This window comes from Echiichthys vipera (genome assembly GCF_963691815.1).
Source record: "Echiichthys vipera genome assembly, chromosome: 19".
NCBI lineage: Eukaryota > Metazoa > Chordata > Actinopteri > Perciformes > Trachinidae > Echiichthys > Echiichthys vipera.
The window spans coordinates 466397-488766 of NC_139844.1; the positions used below are offsets into that span (position 1 = coordinate 466397).

Consider the following 22370-nt stretch of genomic DNA (forward strand, 5'->3'; position numbering starts at 1 on the left):
GGGCTGGCTCTCATTGGAAAGCATCCTGGTGGCAGATGTGAGTGTGGAGAAAGTGAGACACTTAAACATGTTTTACTCCAGTGCAAAATTTAGTCCAGTCAAAGAAGGACTCTCTTCGGGAAACTGTTTGTAATATGTGCACAGTACTAAACCTAATAATAGAATAGAATAAAGAAAGAAATTGGTGGATTATCTTCACAATACAGGATTGTCAAAATGATTTGATGTAGTTCTCAATAACAAACAGTAGGGGCATAGCTGCGTCTAGTCTGCCTAACTAAAGAAGAAAAAGAAGGAGAAGAAGAAGAAGAAGAAGCAGAAGCAGAAGCAGAAGAAGAAGAAGAAGAAGAAGAAGAAGAAGAAGAAGAAGTAGCAGCAGCAGCAGCAGCAGCCGCAGCAGCCCCCGCAGCAGCCCCCGCAGCAGCCCCCGCAGCAGCCCCCGCAGCAGCCCCCGCCCCAGCCCCCGCCCCTCAGTTGTCAGTCACTTCCTGTTTACGTTTCCATAGATGGCGTCACATAGATAACGTTTAACAAACAGTTTCAAAACCGAAACAGCGGATAACTTAAGAAACAACTCTACAGTATTCTTGTGACGGTTGTATTCAACTATCTCCTACCCTAGCTCCATACCGGGAGAGTGGACGAGCTGCGGTTTCATCAGTCCTGCTCATACTGAACGACCGAAGGAAGCTAGCTGCTGAGTGAAGCTAACGCCGAGAGCTAACTTAGCTAGCGACTTAGCAACAGGAACTCAACAGCACTTCAGAGTGCTCAACATCTGTTAGTATGGAAAATAAATATAACCTCAAGAGTCCAGGTAAGCTCACTTTCAAATGTTTGCCCTGTTCCGCAGCTGTCAGCGAATTATTTAACATGACCGACAACCCACCGCTTCATTGTTGATTTCTTAATTGAAATCATTTAAAATAAGTCATTGTGGACAAACTTAACACAAATGAATTAGTACACTGTCATGAGCCAGTTACTATTGTTTTTCCCCCCAATTGTTAAGTCCATATTGACATACTTTATTTAGTTACTACTTAGTATTCAGAATAAAAACGTCGAAATTCATTCACCTTCCCTTAGAACGGCATAGTTACAGACCAGGGGTGTCAAACTCATTTTAGTTCAGGAGCCACAAGTGGGCCGGACCAGGTCCAAGTCCTAGCATAATAACCACAAATAACAACAACCCCAGATTTTTTTGTTTTTGTTTTAGTGCAAAAAAAGTACAAGTACATTCTAAAAATTCACAAATGGTTAACTATTTTTTGCCAAAAATTATGAACCTGACATAATCCTAAATGTTATAAATCTCTAATAAGGCATTTAGTTGCATTTGGACAGAAACTATGCAGGTTCCTGCAGGGTCTGATTTGGGCCTTCAAAGCTCTTGCATGCATGAGCTTTAATAAGAGTTTTTACATACTAATTATTGAGCTTCTTTGACAACTTCCTGGAAGTGAAACAAGGCCAGATAGTCTGTTTGAGTCAACATTTGATACTCTCAATAAATTGAACAATATAAGCTTCATATGTACAGTGTTTATTGGAAAGCTAGTATATTGTAAATACTTTTTTTCATCCCAAATTAAATATCTTAATTAAGGGCCCGTCCACATGAAGACACATTTTCCTGTAACTGCACAACTTGAGTATTGTTTTGGCCAACCATCCACATGCAGCCGGCGTCATCGGAGCCTGAAAACGGTATCTTTTGTAACCGGGTCCAAAAGTGGGAAGATTTGAAATCGCCCCCAGAAGCTGCATACTTTGTTAAACGATGCCGTCATTGCCCCACCTCAGACCTCTAACCCCCGCTGCGTCACACAACAACAACAACAGTGCTGCTGCGTGGAGAGAGAAGGACCCATAGACTGTATACACTAACTACAGAGTGATTGGTGCATCAGAGTGTCCTAAACACTACAAAAATCTCCAATAACACAAGAAACAGTCGCTAAATTTCTCTCTAGGTTGGATGAGAATTTGGTAGGTCGCCAGATTTGGCATGAAAGTCTCCGGTGTTTATATTATGATTCTACAGCGCTCCCTCTATTCTTCTCCATTGTTGGTGTATTTCTCTGGCAGTTACAGCGCCACATCCAGGCCTGGGATGTGTATTACAGCGTTTTTAGCTGGTTTAACTGGTTTTGTGTGGACCCAGATATTTCTTGAGCCTTTTAAAAATGATGGAGAAAAAAGGGTTGTTTTCAATCAGGTGGACATACCCTAAAACTTCAATTAAATGCTTACTGTGGCCCCTTATATTAAAGAGTATAATATATTATACTAGAATATCTCATCTCATCTCATCTTCAACCGCTTATCCGGCGTTGGGTCGCAGGGGCAGCAGTTCTAGCAGGGGACCCCAAACTTTCCTTTCCCAGGCCACATTAACCAGCTCTAATTTGGGGATCCCGAGGTGTTCCCAGGCCAGTGGGGAGATAAAATCTCTCCACCTAGTCCTGGGTCTTCCCCAAGGCCTCCTCCCACCTCCCTAGGGAGGAGCCCAGGGGGCATCCTTACTAGATGCCCGAACCACCTCAACTGGCTCCTTTCAACGCAAAGGAGCAGCTGCTCTACTCCGAGTTTCTCACGGATGGTTGAACTTCTCACCCTATCTCTAAGGGAGACTCCAGCCACCCTCCTGAGAAAACCCATGTCTGCCGCTTGTACTGGCGACCTCGTTCTTTAGGTCATGACCCAGCTTTCATGACCATAGGTGAGGGTAGGAACGAAGATTGACCGGTAGATCAAGAGCTTTGCCTTCAGTCTCAGCTCTCTTTTCGTTGCGGTAGAGCGACTGCAACACCGCCCCCACTGCTCCGTTTTTCCGGTCAAACTCACGCTCCATCGACCCCTCACCCGTGAACATGATCCCGAGGTACTTGAACTCCTTCACTTGGTGTATGGCCTCAGATTTAGAGGTGCTGATCCTCATCCCAGCCATTTCACACTCGGCTGCAAACCGATCCAGTGAGTGCTGAAGGTCACTGACCGACGATGCCATCAGGACCACATCATCTGTAAAAAGCAGAGACGAGATCCTCAGCCCACCGAACTGCAACCCCTCCCCACCACGACTACGCCTTGATATTCTGTCATTGAAAATCACGAACAGGATTGGTGACAAAGTCCACCCCTGGCGGAGGCCAACCCCCACTGGGAATGAATCTGACTTACTGCAGAGGATCCGGACACAGCTCTCGCTTTGGGTGTACAGAGATTAGATGGTCCACAGAAGTGACCCCCTCACCCCATACTCCGGCAGCACCTCCCACAGTATCTCCCAAAGGACCCGGTCATATGCCTCCTCCAGATCCACGAAACACATGTAGACTGGATGGGCATACTCCCAGGCCCCCTCCAGGATCCTTGTGAGAGTGAAGAGCTGGTCCGTTGTTCCCTGTCCAGGACGGAATCCGCATTGTTCCTCTTCAATCTGAGGTTTGCCTATAGGACGAACCCTCCTTTCCAGCACCTTGGAGTAGACTTTACCAGGGAGGCTGAGTAGTGTAATTGGCACACACCCTAGGGGAACCACCGCCCCGGTCTGCCACTCCCTTGGTACTGCCACAGACTTCCACGCAATGTTGAAGAGACGTGTCAACCAAGACAGCCCCTCCAAACCCAAAGCTTTCAGCATTTCTGGACGAATCTCATCCATCCCTGGGGCTTTGCCACTGTGGAGTTATTTGACTACCTCAGGGATTTCCGCCAGGGATATTGACAATGATTCTCCATCAGCTTCTACAAAAGAGGGCGTGTTAGTCGGATTAAGGAGTTCCTTAAAGTGCTCCTTTTGACGTCCGATTACCTCATGACCTCGGCTGAGGTCTCTTGCGTCCCATCCTTTCTGTAAACAGCTTGGACAGTTCCCCGTTTCCCCCTCCTGAGGTTTCGAATGGTTTTCCAGAAGCACCTTGGTGCCGCTCAAAAGTCTTTCTCCATGACTTCTCCTAACTCCTCTCACACCTGCTCCTTTGCATTTGACACAGCAGAGGCTGCAGCCCTTCTGGCCCGTCGGTACCTTGCAACCTCCTCCGGAGTCTTCTGGGATAACATATCTCGGAAGGCCTCCTTCTTCAGTCGGGCAGCTTCCCTGACCACCGGTGTCCACCACGGTGTTCGAGGGTTACCGCCCCTTGAGGCACCTTGAGGCCGCAGCTCTCCGCTGCAGCTTCAGCAATGGAAGCTTTGAACATTGCCCACTCCAGTCCAATGCCCCCAACCTCCACAGAGATGCCAAAAAAGGCCCAGCCGGGGTTTGTCTTTTGGACAGGGGCCTCCCCCAGACGTTCCCAGTTCACCCGCACTCCTCGTTTGGGCTTACCTGGTCCGTCCACAATCTTCCCCCATCCTCTGACCCAACTGATCACCACATGGTGATCAGTTGACAGCTCTGCCCCTCTCTTCACTCGAGTGTCCAAAACATACGGCCTCAGATCAGATGATACGATCACAAAACCGATCATCAACCTTTGGCCTAGGGTGCTCTGGTACCACGTACACTTATGAGCATCCTTATGTTTGAACATGGTGTTTGTTATAGACAATCCGTGACTAGCACAGAAGTCTAAAAACTGACGACCGCTCAGATTTATTTCAGGGAGGCCGTTCCTCCCAATCACGCCTCTCCAGGTGTCTCCATCATTGCCCACGTGGGCGTTGAAGTCTCCCAGCAAAACTATGGAGTCCCCTACTGGAGCCCCATGCAGGACTCCATTCATTCGGTGCATATGCACAAACAACAGTCAGAGTTTCCCCCCCCCACCATCCGCAGGCGTATGGTGGCGACCCTCTCGTCCACCGGGGTGAACTCCAACACTGCAGCACTCAGCTGGGGATTTGTGAGTATCCCCACACCCGCCCGGCACCTCACACACACACACACACACACACGTAAGAACAGGATCCAAGCCCTATCCAGGACTACGGTTCCAGAACCCAGACTGTCTGTGGCTTCACTGCCACCCGTGCAGCAGCGCACCCGGCCACAGCGGTTCCTCCTGCGAGTAGTGGGCCCACTGGATGGAGAGGAGGGAGATGCCACATGACTTTTTCGGGCTGTGCCCGGCCGGGCTACGCGGCAACCCCGGCCACTAGGCGCTCGCAGGCGAGCCCTCCGTCTGGGCCTGGCTCCAGACGGGGGCCCCGGGCTTCCTCCGGGCAGGGTCTCTCTTCCTCTTCCTCATTTGTCCATGGAGTCTTTGTGAACCATTCTTAGTTGAGTGAGACCACTCTGCCATGGGAGACCCTACCAGGAGCACTAGGCTCCAGATAACACAGCCCTCAGATTCACAGGGACACACAAACCTCTCTACCACGATATGGTGATGGTTCGCGGAGAGGTATACTAGAATAGAATATATTTTATTATATCCATGACATATTTATGACAGTGTTTGTGCTTGACGATGCACGTCTTCTATTTCTGTGCCAAAATATTATAAGCGATGAACGAAAGTAGGACGAAAGAATGTGACGGACCTGGTGATGGACAGGAAGTTGACCACTAAAAGCCAAAACCAAGCCAACAATGCACCAAAGCACCTTTGCTTGACCGATGTTGCCTTACAAAAGGTGAGGGTTAGGGTTAGACATGAAAAACACTTGGTTAGGATTAGAAAAAAGGCCATGTTTTGGTTTAGTATGTCAATCATCATATTGAAAAATTGCAATCCATGTCTTCTCTTTTTTGTACACTTTGAAAAGTCACCCCGTGGGTCTGATTGGACCATGGCGGGCCAGTCCTCCTTTTCAACGGAATTCCGTTGCTAGACAACAGCCTTATTAACTTATTATCAGCTGATGTCATTCACATTTACCTCAACAGGATTCAAACTTGGACACATAGAATGTTGAAAAGACCGATAGATCTCTTCCTGGGCTGAAATAATGTGTGGTGCTCAGTTGTGTAACATTACTCTTTGTTTAGGATGCGTCTGCATGTGTAGCTGTCATGAGTCATGATCATTTATGAACAGTACTTCACTGGTTGTAGATAAAAACCCAAACCCTGTTTTAATATAGTAAACATAACACGTAGGCACCTATATAGGACTACTTTTGATAAATCACGACAATAGTTCCATTATTTAAAAGTAAGCCTAGACTTTCTATTTAGGTTGCAGTGACTGGAAGATTGTTAGACCAGTTAAAGGCAAAATTCATTCATCCTGAGGAAAATTTGTGACATGCATGAGTACCATAATAGAAACTTGGATACTGTGGCATCATGTATACCATCTCTTCGGCTTTGGCTTCAGTTTCTGATCACTGTTTGTTATGGGTCCAGGTGTTTCATAAACTTGACTTACGTCAGCAGCATTTAATCATTAAAGCAAAAATATGATATTTACTATATAATGATGATCTGCATTGTGATAAAGGTAAAAATCTGTTGCTGGTGCTGAGGACAAACATGGTGTGGGACACATGTTTGAATATTTACTAAATGTTTCCCCTTTCTGATTTGTGCATTATGTTAGAATAAGGTCTAGTCATGAGTTTTAGGACGAAACTGAAAATTTCAATGGTCAGCAGGCAGAAAAAGCTACTGGTAACAATGAAAGCACTGAGTTCATGCCACGTATACCTATGTCCTCACAAGATTGTCATGTAAGCATGTTGTTTGCTCTGTGGGTGTACAGTGTGAAAGAAATTCTCTGGAGTCCTCAGTGTTTCTCAAATCATATCTTTACTAAATACTGCTGCAGACAGGAGAGAGGTCAGACCAACAGCCGGGTTTCAATAATCTCTGCCTGTCTCCAAATTTCTTCAGCAGATATACAAGTCAGATCAAAGCATCTTACAAACACAATGACATTAGAATATACAAAACACACTACCCCATGTTTATGTCCCCCGTGGAAGTTATCAGAATTACGACCCCCCTTTTGTCACCATTTGCAAACCCCTGTGACTCCTATCTACAATCCCCCCAGCAGTCATTCTCAGCGTGACTGTTATGCTAATCAAGGATTTACAATCATAGATAAATAAGGTTTTGGTTATTTCTCACAACAGCGCTCGCTCCAAGGACAGACACACACAGACACATGACGCTGCTCAGTACCCAAAGATAGTATACATTATTTGTTGAGAGCTGTTGGGTTGGAACTGGAAAGTAAAGTTTTTCAGTTTCAGTTTTCAGAATGACTGTTCCATAGAGCTGATCTTACCGGACTTATTAATGCACATAGTAAATCACCACAATTTGAATTAGGTTAATCAATTATCAGAATAGTAACTTATGTATTTTCTTTTACTTAGTTATTTGACAAACCATTTCACCTCGTTGAATGTCTCAGAAACAGCAAAGCCTCATAAATGAAAACACATGATATGTTGATCCCTTAGTGGTCAGTTGTTTTAGTGTAGTGGCAGCTTGAAAACATTGCTACTCTTCATTTTCACTAGGCCCTGCTTTGGCTTTGCAACATTACCAGTGCTTTTTGTGTGTTTAATCATTAATCACATTCCAATGACTCAGCTAATCTATTAATTTATCCAATATCCAATCTGGACTAGAGCTTTACCCAAATCGCAATATTTGGGGTATCTGGTATCAGTGAGTACTAATGCGATACCAGTGTGCGAAAAAAACTTTATGGACTATATAATTATATTATTTTATGTTTCATGTTTTATGATCAGCTGTATACTGCTAATCCTGTATGGACTGGTTCAGGTTAAACCCTTTTTTATAACCTAAACAAATTATGCCATGAAAGTTTTTTTTATTAGGCTTTTATTTCGTTTGACAGTCATTGCAGAAAATAACAAAATAACATTAACTACTTTGAAATATATTTTTATTCTTTAGTTGAATATGGTGGAAGCAGTAGCAACAGATCAGCATTTATAAAGTGCTCGGACTTTGGAGTGTTTTCCATCCCTTTTCTGTGCTCTGATGCTCCTTTCACATCTTTGGAGTTAGCTCGTTATTATGCAACAGTCTCTAGTATCTCCCTTCAGGACCAACTATGAATCATATCCAGTGGCAAACACTCAAATATCTTGCATAAGATGATTTGGCATACAGGGATTATCACCCTATATTCTTGGACCAGTGACCGGACCCCTGTGAATCCAGCCGAGGCCAGGAAAGGGCTTTTCTTTGTAATCTTAGCTTACTGTTACAGGAAGGAACAGCCAAAAATGGGCATGGGCTATAGACCACTGGAACGCCTGTAACAGTGTATAGAGGGCCAGTAGTGTTTAGAGGATGCTGTGCTGAAACCTGGAATGCCTCCCCCTCCCATATCATCCCTTGTGACAGTACGCTAATAATGGACAGATCAGCAATGAACAGTCTACATCCAGTGCCAATGCAGGAAGTAGTGTGCAGGAAGTAAGGGTGTGGAGGTCTGGGTAGTGAATGGATGGACTGTGAGCAGCCATAAAAGGGTACAGCCACTCATAAAGGAATACTACTCTAAATAAATACTTGGTACTCTACAAACTGCAATTTCAGTCAAAAGCAACTGGACTTGGTTATTTGTCTAGGAAGATGTTTCACCTGTCATCCAAGAGGCTTCATAAGTTCATGTACGGATCTGACCAGGCTGGGACTGGTCCAATTAACTGGTGTGGAGATCCAGGTATTTAACCTCTCACAAGGCCGATGATGTCACTGGAAGTCCAGTTGCTTTTGACTGAGATTACTTTCCTGAATGTTATGTTCACTTGCCCAAATAAAAACAAAAACCTGTTTAACAATTATGAGTATAATTTAATTAGACCTTTTAGAAGCAATGTCACTTACATGCAAACACTCATTACTAGTCACATCCTGACCACATAAAACCAACATTTACAGCATATTTTGCACAGGAAAACACCATCTTCTGCTTAATGCTGCACCCATGGTAGATCCATGGTCCAGTCATCAACAAATTCACACATACAGTGTAATTCGTATTTTCTTGTAGTTTGGAGTTGACATGTTTTTTTAAGGAATATCAGCATATTTATATTTTTCAGAAGCTGAGATCTCTGCACATCACTCTGAAATAAGTTACGTGCAGTCACAACTTCCTCCACACTGCTACGAGCCACAAGTGTCACTAAGAGCGCATAGGACAGGAAATCAGTGGATGAAGATACACAACTTCTTTCACTTCTTAAAGGCAAAACAGAGTTTGAACCTCTGTCAAAACATCCGCCATCTTTGCATCACTGAGACAACTGAAAACTTCAACAAAGTCAAAAGTAGAAAGCGCCATCCTATTCATTTGTCATCTCAACCAATTAGTAGGCACATTTCAATCGATTTTTAACTGTCTCAAGATGCATCGTTACATCCATAGTTCAGATTTCAGCACCAACTAGAAGTTAGAGCGAAAACTGCACACACACTGTGAAAACCCCCCGACCCTGAATCAATTTGTGGCACTCACTGTTGATTATTTGGGGCAGCGCCACACATTGGTCTATGTATTGTATTAAACACTGTAAAAGTAATTTAAATGGGACATGGTCAAAGACATTAGAAAATAGTCAGCTGAGACAAAGTTGTGGAGAAATTTTAAACATCCTAAAAAGGCACTGTAGTAGAAGATTGGCATTGAATTGACTGGCCTTTGATGATTTATGTTTCAGTGTTAAACCCAGTACATTGCTTTGTGTTTTATAGTTGTACTCCATAAGAATTGAGATAACGTTGTTTCTTGTGGCCTCTTTGGTGCGAAGATGTAGGCTAATTGCAAGTGAGCCTGTTCTTTAGAGCCCTCCATCTTGTCACATTTACAGATCTCTTTTGTAAACTTTATTGAAACCCAAGGCTGTAAGGCTAGTGGTCGCCACTCGCCAAATGCGACTAAAATATTCCCCATGTTACTTAATTTTGAAGGGCTATGTGCCACGAGGCGCATAAATGTTTGTCCTGATGGTCATGCTCGTGAAATAAGTTATGCATGATACAGCAAAACATTGGAGTAGCTATAAAATGATAAATTATGATGGTAGCAAACGAATGTTACGAATGTAACTACGGTTCTATGAATGACCGCCAGAGGCAATGCTTAACACTGAAAATCTTCTGTCGAGCGCAGGTCGAGTATTAATATAAAAAAAAGTCACATGTGACCTCGGATGACCCCCGGCTGGGGTATAAGTTCCGGTGTCATCCACGAGATCACTTCCTACGGAATCTTATCGCGGTTAACGAGATGACCTGGATCTCTGGCGGTCATCCAGGATTTATAGAACCCTAGTAACATTCGTAACTTTCGTTCTATTTCATCCTGACTGACCGCCAGAGGCAGTGCTTAACACTAAATGACTCATACCAACAGAGTCACAAGGAATCCCGGATACCCACCTATACGGATGAGTTGAAGGGAGTCTGTCGGAGAACCACGCCCAATCACATTGTAATATCTGGAGAACATGCTTGGTGATGCCCATGAGGCCGCGGCACATATGACCTCGAAGGGCACACCTCTCAGGGCAGCCTATGATGTCGAAACACTCCTAGTAAAGTGGCATTTCACCCCAGATGGTAAAGAGAGGCCGCTCAACTCATATGCCGCGGTAAAGATCCTACAATCGAGTGGGACAGGCGTTGGTTGGTCACAGCACGACCTTTCCTAGGTCCACCGTGACAGATAAAGAGCTGTTCGGACAGCCTCATGTCTACAGTACAAAGGCTCTAAGGGCCCGCACTAGGCATAGCAGCTCAGAGTTATCACCCCTAATGGGGGTTCAAATCATGCCAGTCGGATAGGCATGGTTGAGCTGCGAGCGCGCCAGCACCGTAGGAAGAAAAGCCATGTTTGGCCACAAAGTAACGCCAGAGCCGTCTGAGTTTCACCTCAAGCATGAATTGCTCACAGACAAGGCGTGCAGCTCACCTACACGCTTTTTCAAAGTGATGGCCAGTAGGAAGGCAGTTTTGGCAGACAAAGACCTCAGCTCTGCCTGTGTCAACGGTTCAAAAGATGGCAAGCATAGGGCGTCCAACACCAGAGGCAGGTCCCATGCAGGAGCTCTAGGGGTGCTAGGAGGGTGTAATCTCAGTGACGACGGTGACCGTTATGCACCGTGGCCTGAAGTTGTCTGGAGGGAAAGCGCGCAGGCTCCTGATGGCTGAGGACAGACCCTGGTAGAGTGCTGAGGCCCACAGTAGCCCCTGGGGGCAGATGCCGAGCCCCATACCCTGCGGGGGGTGGGGTGGGGGTGTGGTAATTAAAAAAATGCCTTTTTAAAATTATTTATTTTTTATTTATTTATTTTTTACCTGCTATAGTGACAGGGGAGTGAGGAAACACCCCTTCACTAATATGGCAGTTATCAATAAGAAACCAGCAACGCTTCTGCTAGCATACCCCATTAAGGCAGCCTGAGCGCGAGCACTCCGCTAGCAGCCACAGGACATGTAACCACAAAGTAACGCAACAAAAATGAGCTTGCTTCATTAGTGAAAAACACCATGAAGTAAGAAAACAACGATACAGGCAAGGAGAGGGGAGCGAGAGCACTCACTTCACTGATACCGTTTCAACATTTGCTAACTCCTGCTAGCATAATATAACAAACCAATCGATCTTACCAAATGGTGATGGCTAGTTAGCTTGCTTTATCAGGGAAGAACACCATGAAGTAAGAATTCAATGATACGAGCAAGGAGAGGGGCCTGAGGGCACTCACTTCACTGACACCGTATCAACATTTGCTAACTCCTGCTAGCACAATGACAATCCAAACGATCTTTTCAAATGGTGACGGTAGTTAACTTGCTTCATTAGCGAGAAACACCATGAAGTAAGAAAACAATGATGCGGGCCAGGAGAGGGGAGTGCTCACTTCACTGATACTGTATCAACATTTGCTAACTCCTGCTAGCATAATATAACAAACCAATCGAGCTTACCAGATGAAGGTAGTTTAGTTCTTCTTTCTCAGTGATGAACGAGGATCGGGGCATCCGTCCGTCCCGACAAAAAGCCGACTGGGCTGTACTGACCAATCCTCCTCAGAGGACAACTTGTCGCAGCCTCTGGAGGGCGAACAATACGCAACTCGGATCTAGAGATCACGAGGCTACAAGCGACGAGCGGAATGTATAGCTAAAGCTAATGATACCGCAGTAACAAGCGTTAACCTGCAAAGCAAGAAGATGAAAAGGAAGTGATCTCGTGGATGTCGGGGTCATCATGTGACTTTATTGATATTAATACTCAACCTGCGCATGCGCTAGACAGAAGATATTCAGTGTTAAGCACTGCCTCTGGCGGTCAGTGAGGATTAAAATTGAACATTAGCACTAAACCGGTAATTGGTTGTGTCGCACTGAAGTAGCTTCCCGACCTTACCGCTGTAGAAAATAGTTCCCCTCATAGCAACGTAGCATACGCGTAACCACTCTTTAAAAGTTTTGTGCGGTGACTTTGAACCAAGCACAGGAGATAGGTGGCTATGATGCTGTGGCACGAGAGTACAGTTAGAAGCAGGTGGCCTGACTATCCGCTTGTTATGATGCTACCAAACGCCCTTTCAAAATATGAATTCCCGTCCAAGCCTACCCAAGCCTTGTATTTCTACAACCATGCAGTGCCGTGTTCCCTGTTCCCTGTTGTTTGAACAAAGCTCAGTTTTTGAAAAAAAAACGACGTTATTGTCATTTTACCTCTTTCTTATCGATGAAAAAGATGTCTAACTGACGAAAGAGGTGATCGCAATTGTTCACATGTTCAGCCGTTGTTACCTGTTTTATTTCAACGGAGCGTTTGGACCCGGAAATCGTGTTTTGAAAGGGTGTTATGTCAGACTTAACAGCTGGTAAGAGTGTGTCTGAGAGGGTGTCTGCTGAAGACCGTGATGAGATGTCTGATTAGAGAGGCAGACTGGAACAGGTTGGTCCCGTCTGTACTGCTGTAACTACGGAAAAAAAAAAGCAAAAATAAATGGCTTTAAAGTGTGTTTACTTTGAACAATTAATATTTGTCACATTGATGATGGATTTTCATTTACTAATTTGCCATTTAATAATTATTATCCAAATCAATCCTAACCTCCATACTTTCAGGCCCAAAATTGGAAAGAAATCCTGTTTGCAAGATGGTAATATGCTCTAAGGTGACTGAAACCCTGAAACAGCAGGTTGTCCAGATGAAGGCTGACTCTCTCAGCCATCAGAGAGAGGTTGGGCCTTTACACTCTGTGATTTCTGGAATATTGAAACTTTACAAGGACACAGATTCATTTAAGTCCCTCAAGGCTGGCTGGTCGTCCATGTAAAACAAGTGCACAAGAGGACAGGATTATGCAAAGACTCAATGGGGAATCAGTTCAACACTGCAGCTGGAGTTGCTCGCCAGTTCAGTGCTGAACAGGGCAAGGATCTGTCTTGGCACACAGTGTCTCACCGTTTAAGACTTCAACCTCTCAAACCTCTCATCAGCAGGAAGAATGCAAAACCATCACAGGATCACCCCATCACCCCCCCCCCCCCCCACACACACACACACACACACACACACTACTCCTCCTTACAGACCCTTTGTCTGCCCCTCACCACCTCACTTCACACTTACCTATTCAACCACCCCCACCCCCGCTCTACATCATGTCCTCCGCAACCTGATGACTTCAGCCCTCCCCCAACGAACACCTCTACAGTGTCCTTCACGCCTGACCTGGTGAGAAGACAGCTGACGAGACTCCACTCTGGCAAAGCTACAGGCCCCGATGGTGTATATCCTAGGGTGCCTCAAGCCTGTGCCCCCCAGCTGTGTGGAGTACTGAGGCAAGAGTTCAGCCTGAGCCTGCACCTCCAGAGGGTCCCTGTGCTGTGGAAGACGTCCTGCCGCGTCCCAGTGGCCCTTAGGACTACAGACCGGTGGCCCTGACATCCCACATCATGAAGACCATGGAGAGACTTGTCCTGGAGCAGCTAAGGGCTATGGTCAGGCACTTCACTAACTGCTACAGTTCGCTTACCAGCCCCGCCTGGGAGTTGCGGACTGCATCACCTACCTGTCATCTGGACAAGACTGCAAGCACTGTGGGAGTCATGTTCTTTGACTTCTGCATTTAGCACCTTCCATCCGGCTCTACTGGGTGAGAAGATGTTTGCGATGCAGGTAGAGGCCCCCATCGTGTCCTGGATTGTGGATTACCTGATGGGCAGACCACAGTACAGAACTGTGTGTCTGACAGGGTGGTCAGCAACACTGGGGGCCCAAAGGGGACTGTCCTCTCTCCCTTCCTCTTCACCCTCTTCACCTCAGACTTCAACAATTGCACTCCTGTCAAGTCCTTCCACCTTCAGAAGTTTTCTGATGACTCAGCAATAGTTGGCTGCATTGGAAACTTTGTCACTTGGAGTTAGCCAAATCATCATCATCATTATGAAGAGCAAAATACGACAACGGAGACCCTGGACTGTTTAGCAACTGAAGTTGTACATAAAGCAAGAATGGGAAAGAATTCCACCTACAACGCCTGAACAATTAGTGTCCACAGTTCCCGAAACTTATTGAGTGTTAAACAGAAAACGTGATGTAAGACAGTGGTAAGAGTCATGGTTTTCATGTGTTTCCAACCCACTATAGTGTGTTGCCTGAATGTTCTTTTATTGGCGTGCTATGGTAGAACAATGTATTATAAAAATAGAAAGGTCTACAAGGAGTCAGAAGAGAGGTCTCACAGCCATCGAGGGGACTTTATTGAATCAAGTTTTAACACACTCATTACAGAGTTCCAAAATCCAAAATCCCAAAATTCCAAGTGTCTCTTAACAGAACTTCCCGTCTTATACTGATGTTCGTGTTGACAATGTTTACACCCCCCATCAGGTTTTTCCAATACACACCCATACATTTACAATCAGTAGAGTCTACTTTGTGTCCAGACGTCATCATGCCCAAATACAGTTCTATTATTTGCTATGTCCCCAGTACACGGTGACCTCATCCTGTTATTCACTTTGTCAATCATGTTTTCTTGCACATTGCCAGCCAGTGTTTAATGAGACAAGTTGATCGTGAGGTTCGTTATAAAGGTCAATCCCAACATGGGTAAATGAATCAGCGTTAACACATTAATGAACCCACCTACAAAAATTCGCCAGGATCACCATTGTACAAACAATAATCAGAGCCACAATGCAAACCCATTTCAGTTTCAGCTAAGGCCAAAGCATATTGGCGCTGCTTCAGCCGGCCGCTTGTCACAGCAGCTCCCGTCGTGTTTTTTTAACGTGTTTATTTGTTGATTCAGTCTTTTCACTTGTTTTGTCGAATTAATCACATTCTGTACATAAACATTGAGCCTATGGCTGGCTTAAGTTTTGTTACTGTTCTCCGCGTTCGTCTGTTACTTTTTCTACTTTTTGTAACAGAGAACCTTGGCGGTAGTAGTGGGGGCATTGTTTACATGCGTAGGCTGCTGAATTCCCTGTGCTGCTGCCCAGAGACAGACCTGTGATCCCGCAGGAGCTACGGAGGAACCGCCGGGCCTGCAGGGCTGAAAACAAACGGCGGGAGAAAAGAAAAGACATAAGCCAGCGGTCCCAGCGATTATATTGGGAAATGTAAGGTCTTTGGGAAAAAAGATGGATGAACTTTCAGCACTGATGAAGACCCAGAGGGAGTACCGTGAGTGTAGCTTATTTGCTTCAGTGAAAGTTGGCTGCAGTCGCACATCCCGGATGCAACGTCAAGGTTCCCGGTTACTGTTTGGTACGTGAAGACAGAGATTGTTCCAAAAGTCGGAAGAAGGGTGGTGGGCTTGCACTTTATGTGAGTGAGATGTGGTGCAATCCTGGACATGTCTGTGTAAAGGGACGTCTCTGTACCCCGGAATTGAACTGCTGACCGTGGGGATGCGTCTGTATTATTTGCAGAGGGCGTTCACGTCAGCCATTGTTATCGCTGTCTACATACCCCTGTCAGCTGATGCAGCGGTGGCTTGTGAAGTTCTCAGCTCCGCCACCGCAAAACTGTAAACTGAACATCCAGATATGTTCATGGTTATTACAGTCAATTTTAATCATGCCTCACTAAACAACACCTTAAAAAATTTCCATCAGTATGTTGAATGCTCCACCAGAGACAATAAAACATTGGATTTATTACATGCTAATGCCATGGACACATATGAGGCCACAGCCCTTCCCCCCTCGGCAGGTCAGACCACAACCTGGTCATGATGACCCCAAATTATGTCCCTCTTGTGAGAAGGCAGCCTGTGAACACCAGGGCATTGAGGAGCTGGACACAGGAGATTGCTGAGATACTGCAGGACTGCTTTGGGTCAACAGACTGGGATGTACTCTGTGAGCCACATGGGGAGGACATTGACAAAATGACAGACTGCATTACGGATATTAGATTCTGTGAGGACACCACCATGCCAGCCCGGACCGTTAACTGCTTCTCCAATATAAAGCCCTGGATTACCAGTGACCTGAAGGTCAGGAGACAGAGAAGAGCAGAGGAGAGTGCAGCATGAACTCAGAGAGATACTAAGGAAGTGCAAGGAAAACTACAGGAGAAAGCTGGAGGCCAAACTCCAACAGAATAGTGTAAGGGATGTGTGTGCAGGAATAAAGCACATCACACGGATGAAGGGGAAAGACAGGCAGACATCTGGGAGCCTGGATACAGCTAACCAGTATAACCATTTTTTTTTGTTTTATTTATACTTTTTTTTTTTATTGGAATTTTCATACAACAATTACAGTGTCAGGGTTAACATACTTCTCAAAGCAATCATACTCATAGCTGTGACCTTCTTGTCCAGTGGTGATGGTGGTGTCCTCTTCATGTGCTCTTTTTTTGGTTTTTAAACATATTATTTATTTAAGTTTCCTTTCAACAATTACAGTGACCAGTTTTACACACTCCATAAAGCAATAAATCACATATCGGTGTCATTACTGTCCAGTAGTATTGGTTATGTCCTCCTGCTGTGTTCTATAATCTGTCCATTTTTCCTGAAATTGTGTCTCTTGAAGTCATAGTTTGTGTCATTTTTTACATTACATATATTTCTTCCACAGTGCTCACCCACTGCCCCTCGGTCGGTCATAACCTTATAATGGCTTTTTTACTAGCAGATAGCAGAACTTTAACAAAATACTCATCATCTTTTCGTATTATGTCTAGTGTTAGATTTCCCAAATAGAGTATCTTACATGACTTAGGTATCTCGTATCCTATTATTTTTCTTAAACCCCGGCATATTTTATCCTAATATCCTATTATCCCTTGGCAAGACCAAAAAATATGCATATGGGCAACATTTATGTCGCCACATAGTCTCCAGCATGGTTGATGGTTTCCTTCCTAATGTTTGGGGTTATAAAAAACCTGGCCATATTTTTCCAATTGAATTCTCTCCAACTCCTGGAGCTAGTGGACGTGCACTGTGTTTTACAAATAACAAACCATTCCTCCTCAGTAATTTGTTCCTTCAACTCTTTTTCCCATTTTTCTTTGATATAAAGAGAGGAGGTCTTTCTGTAAGACAACAAACCTTTGTATAGGTTGAGATTACTTTACATTTTTTCCCTTCATAGGCTTTCAAAAATACATTAATAACTTCATTGTCAGTGTCAGTTTTTATCTCCTTCTCATAATAATCCCTTATCTGTCGGTATCGAAATAGTTCATGCTCATCTAAACCAAATTGAAATCAAAATTGGTCATTGACCATCTCTCCAAGTCCCTCCTAATTTCTTGACTTATTTTTGTGTAATTCACAAAGCTTGTCTAGTCCTTTTGTGATATTTACCCCTAGATACCTTATTGACTTAGCATTCCACTTGAGCTTATATGTGTCCTTTAACACCTGAGATGGAGAATAGTTTATTGATAGTATAACCAGTTTTTCAACAGGTTTAGCTCACCCCCTGCTACCCCTTCGACACCCCCAACCCCCCACACACTCACACTTTCCCAAATGGCTCGACCCTCCCCCCAGCGTTCTCCTGTACAACAGCTCTCAATCTGCCCCCCTCCTCTACTGATGACATCTGCACCAACCCCCACCCAAAGACGACTACAGGCCAGCTAAACAGGCAGCTGGAAAGACTACATCAGCGTATGCAGGGCTCCAGACTAACTTTTTGAATTGGTTGCAGTGGTGCTCCTTACTTTTTTTTTTAGGTGCACTGGCACAAAATTTAGGTGCACTCGAATTTTAACGCCATAAGGAGACCTTTCTGGCTCCATAACTTTAATATAACGTGAATGATTTCCAAACAAGATAAAGATATTGAGAAATCCTTGTCTTTATTTGAGGGACATTGACATAAGAAAAATAAGGTGCTTGACATTAAGACAAAACATTAAGCACAATAAAACATTACAAAATAAAACAGTGCTTGTGCTTAAAGTGCAAACATTTCAAGTAAAATAAGACATTTTCAAATAAAAAGTGCTAATCGTTAAAGGAGACATATTCTGCCCCCTTTTCCCATTATCAAGTCAAGTCTTACAGCTGGTCTCCTCTTGCTGTCACTTGCCACTCAGATGGCCAGCACTTGTAATTTGGCCTTCTCGCCCGTTGGCCTTGGCTAAACCAGCTTGCCACACTCTCCCTTGCATCGAAATCCTCCAAACTGGGCCCCTCCACACTGATCCTGATCAGGTCTTCCACTGTGTCTGTGTGAAGTGATGCTCTAGCATCTGACTTAATCCTCTTCTGTGTGGAGAATCCTCTCTCACAAACAGCAGATGACACGGGGAGGACCAGCAGAATGTGGACAAGATGCAGTATGTTCTGAAAAATATACAAACCACATTCTCATTGGGATGTACAAGCTGTCTTAGTTGTTTTTATGTCAAAGTTGACGTTGATTTTGATATCAAAATGTAATAAAAAAAACAAGTAAAACCTTGTACTCTGAACAGTATGGCTCTCTGGTCAACATTAGCTCCCGAAGGTTGAGGTAGGTCTTGTCCTTGAACATCCTGGCAATTAACAGCCTCAGGCCCACAAACTCTTCTTTTGCCAACTCCGTGTTAATAACCATTTCTGACATGTAATAAACATCCAATCAGTGTTTAAATTAACATGATTGCCACCAGCCCTACTATTATGTAGTGGTCCATTATGCTACCTTGTGAGGACAGGGGAGAAGTGATCCAGGAGGACTGCTAGGTCATCAGCACCATGGTCCACTAAGTCCTGTTGGTTTTCTGGCCAGCTATCATGATTAAAGATGTTAAAGCATTTGACAGCCTTGCCTGTGGCAGTGGCAGATTCGGTGGCATTATCTCCTATTGGAAGGATAAAGACAAATTAATAAACATTAATAGACATTTCTGGTCTGTGTTCATAAGACAGATGAGTACACTTGCCTAGGAGGCTACAGAATCTTGCTTTCAAGTGTTTGACAGTGGAGTTAATTGTTGCCTCCATTGCTCTCTGTAGTCTATTGATAGCACCACCATCCTCTACCAGGTTAGAGACTTCTCCTTTGAGTGTAACTGTCTGTGTGGGACATAAAGCATAAACACATATTCTAGTTAGATATTATAAATACTGTATATATTCATATAATATGTTTTCCTATGTCAGAAACAAAACCACAAATGTACTTGGAATTTGTAGAGTGGCATTTCACTCTGCTCATCCTGCTGCCTCTTCTGCAGCCTGAGGTCAGCCATGAACTTTGACAGTCTGCCCCCAGGCTTAGGTCTGGCAGCCATCACCTCTGTTGTCACCAGCAGATTTTCAAGAGCACAAACTGCCTGTTAAGATATATCAAGCAACAATTGACAATTTAACAATCATAACTGAAAATTAAATTCCATGTCCTCTCCCTTACCTGAGGTAGGATGGTCTCATTTTTCTGAAGCAGGAGGCTAAACTTGGTTATTCCAGCAAAAACATCCGCCAGAAAGTGACAAAAAGCCACAAAAGTGCCATCTTCCATTGATTTCTTGACCTGTATCATACAACCACAGTAACTATTCATATAGCTTTTAACATGAATTAAAAATCTGCCCAGGGAAAATGGCACTAATTTAGTAAATTCCCTGTGGAAATCCACTTACCTTTCTGGCTCGGCCTGCAATATCTGCATTGGAAGAAGACTCTGCCAAATGGTCCATATGAAAGTACACTGCAGTGAACTGGCCATGGCCATTCTGTCCGGGTCTGAGGAATGTCTCCAGGGCCCTGGAGACGTGGAAGCCATCGTGTTCCTTTAACCCCACCGGGGACTAGGACATCCACTCCCAGGTCTGCTCCAATGGCTTTCAGCTCCCTCATTGATTCGGGGCTAAAATGGTAGGTCTTCCACACCAAATGTAGCAGATCATATACTTGACCCACCATAACGTTGTCCCTCTGGACTGACAACATGGCCTATTCCAATCAAAAGCTTTCTTTGTGGCAGCATAAATTCCTAAAGAAAAAAAATGCAGGTTACCAGCCTATAGATTGTAAAGGGGAAACTGTGATATTTTATTTATCAGTTTACTTCTCCTTTTTCAATAGGCTAACAGCCAGGACTATACAATTTTCTTAAGATTTTATTTATTTACTTATTTATGTTATGTATAATCTCTCATGCTGTTATGTGTCTGGGCTTCAAACATACCTTGTGCATGTGCATGCTCCACCTCGATATGTCCAATTAACATGTTGACTGGTCTCCCTTTGCGCAAAATGCGGTTGTAGACGATCACACACTCCTTTGTAGATACGTCTGTGTCCCCGTCAATCATGAAGGCCATGTATGTGGCGTTTCCGACATCCACAGCTGTCTTTTGTTTGATGGTGTCAGCTATTACCCCAATGAATTGGGCACATGCAGTATCATTGCTGTACGTCGGGTTGACGTTTAATCCGTTCTTCTTCATCAGAATAATTTCGGATTTAAATTTAGTGAAAGGCAGCTTTGGCGATGTTGTATGCAACATTAAATTTTATAATCATTTCTGATTCCTCAGAGGACCTGATTGCTGTTGCCTGCCGCTGAAATGCAGCTGGGAGAGGGGCAACTTTCTCCACACACCGGTCCCGGCATGTTGTGTGTGTTTTGGACACGCTGTGTTTTTTTAAAGTTTCGATACGAAACGTTGTTGACCCGCTTACAAATGCGCTATTACCGGCCATACTCAGGGAAACTGATTTAACCAGTCCTGCCTGAAAGAGTAGGTTTTGACCTTCTTGCTCGGAGTCTCAGGGCCGGGCTCTGATTCGGTTGTCTCCTCTGGTTCTGCGTCTGATGCCGCCGAAGGACCGGGGCTTGGCATCTCAGCAGGAACCGAAGGAGTGGCAGTAGAGGTGGTTGTCGGCTTAGACTGTTTAGTGAAAAACGTTTCAATACCTCTGCCCCTCTTCATTTTTGCCTCGTTTTGTCTGTTTTCCTTTACCTTCCGCTGCTGTGGCGCTCAGGTTTTTTTTTATATTTTGCCGCTCGCAAATTTTAAATACACGCAACGGAGAGCAGTGATCACAGCCAATCTGAGGCAAAGTTCCGCCCAAACTCTGTCTCTTATTGGTTTAGACCAAGATAATTATCTACCATGATTGTCAGTTCAGTCACAGGAGAACACACAGAGATGATGTGCTTGCAAAGCACATTTATATTTTTTAGACGCACCGGTGCGACCTCGAAAAATCCTTAGGTGCACTCTTAAAATTTTTGGTCGCATATGCGACCAAAATGGTCGCACTCTGGAGCCCTGGTATGGCTGCAGAACCTGATGGCATCTCACCCAGGATCCTAAAGACCCGCCAGCTGTCGCCTGTACTTGGACATCTGTACAACCTGAGCCTGAGTCAGGAGAAAGTCCTGTTGCTGTGGAAGGCCTCTTGCTTGGTCCCAGTCCCCAAGAAGTCAAGGCCATCTAACTACAGACCAGTCGCCCTGACATCTCATGTGATGAAGGTCCTGGAGAGACTGGTCTTGGCCCAGCTGAGGCCACAGGTGAGGATGTTTCTGGACCCTCTGCAGTTTGCCTATCAGCCCCATTTAGGAGTTTGTGATGCTGACATCTACCTGCTTCAACGAGCCCATATGCATCTGGATGGTGGGGGAGGCACTGTGAGGATCACTTTCTTTGATTTCTCCAGTGCTTTCCACACCATTCAGCTTCTGCTCATAGGTAAGAAGCTGCCGATGGTGGGTGTTGACGACTCAATGATCTCCTGGATTACTGACTACTTGACGGGCAGGCCACAGTTTGTCCGTCTGGGCAGTGTCCTGTCTGACGTGGTGGTCAGTGATACAGGAGCTCCACAGGGAACTTTGCTTTCTCCCTTCCTCTTCACCTTATACACCACTGACTTTTAGTACAACAGTGAGTCATGTCATTTGCAAAGTTTTCTGACGACTCAGCTGTTTGTAGTGTAGCTTCGGGTGTGTAAGGGGAGGGTATGAGAGTATGTACAGG

General features: G+C 44.7%; 1 protein-coding gene across 1 annotated transcript in view; it reads left to right on the forward strand.

Moving 5' to 3' along the window:
- The first annotated feature begins 314 nt into the window (after positions 1-314).
- The window catches only part of ube2j1 (ubiquitin-conjugating enzyme E2, J1), a 115418-nt gene continuing 93362 nt past the window's right edge, over positions 315-22370 (forward strand). Inside the window, exon 1 of the mRNA XM_083934018.1 lies at positions 315-817. Within this exon, the coding sequence (XP_083790144.1) occupies positions 787-817 (31 nt within the window). The 5' untranslated portion in view covers positions 315-786. The remainder of the gene's footprint in view (positions 818-22370) is intronic.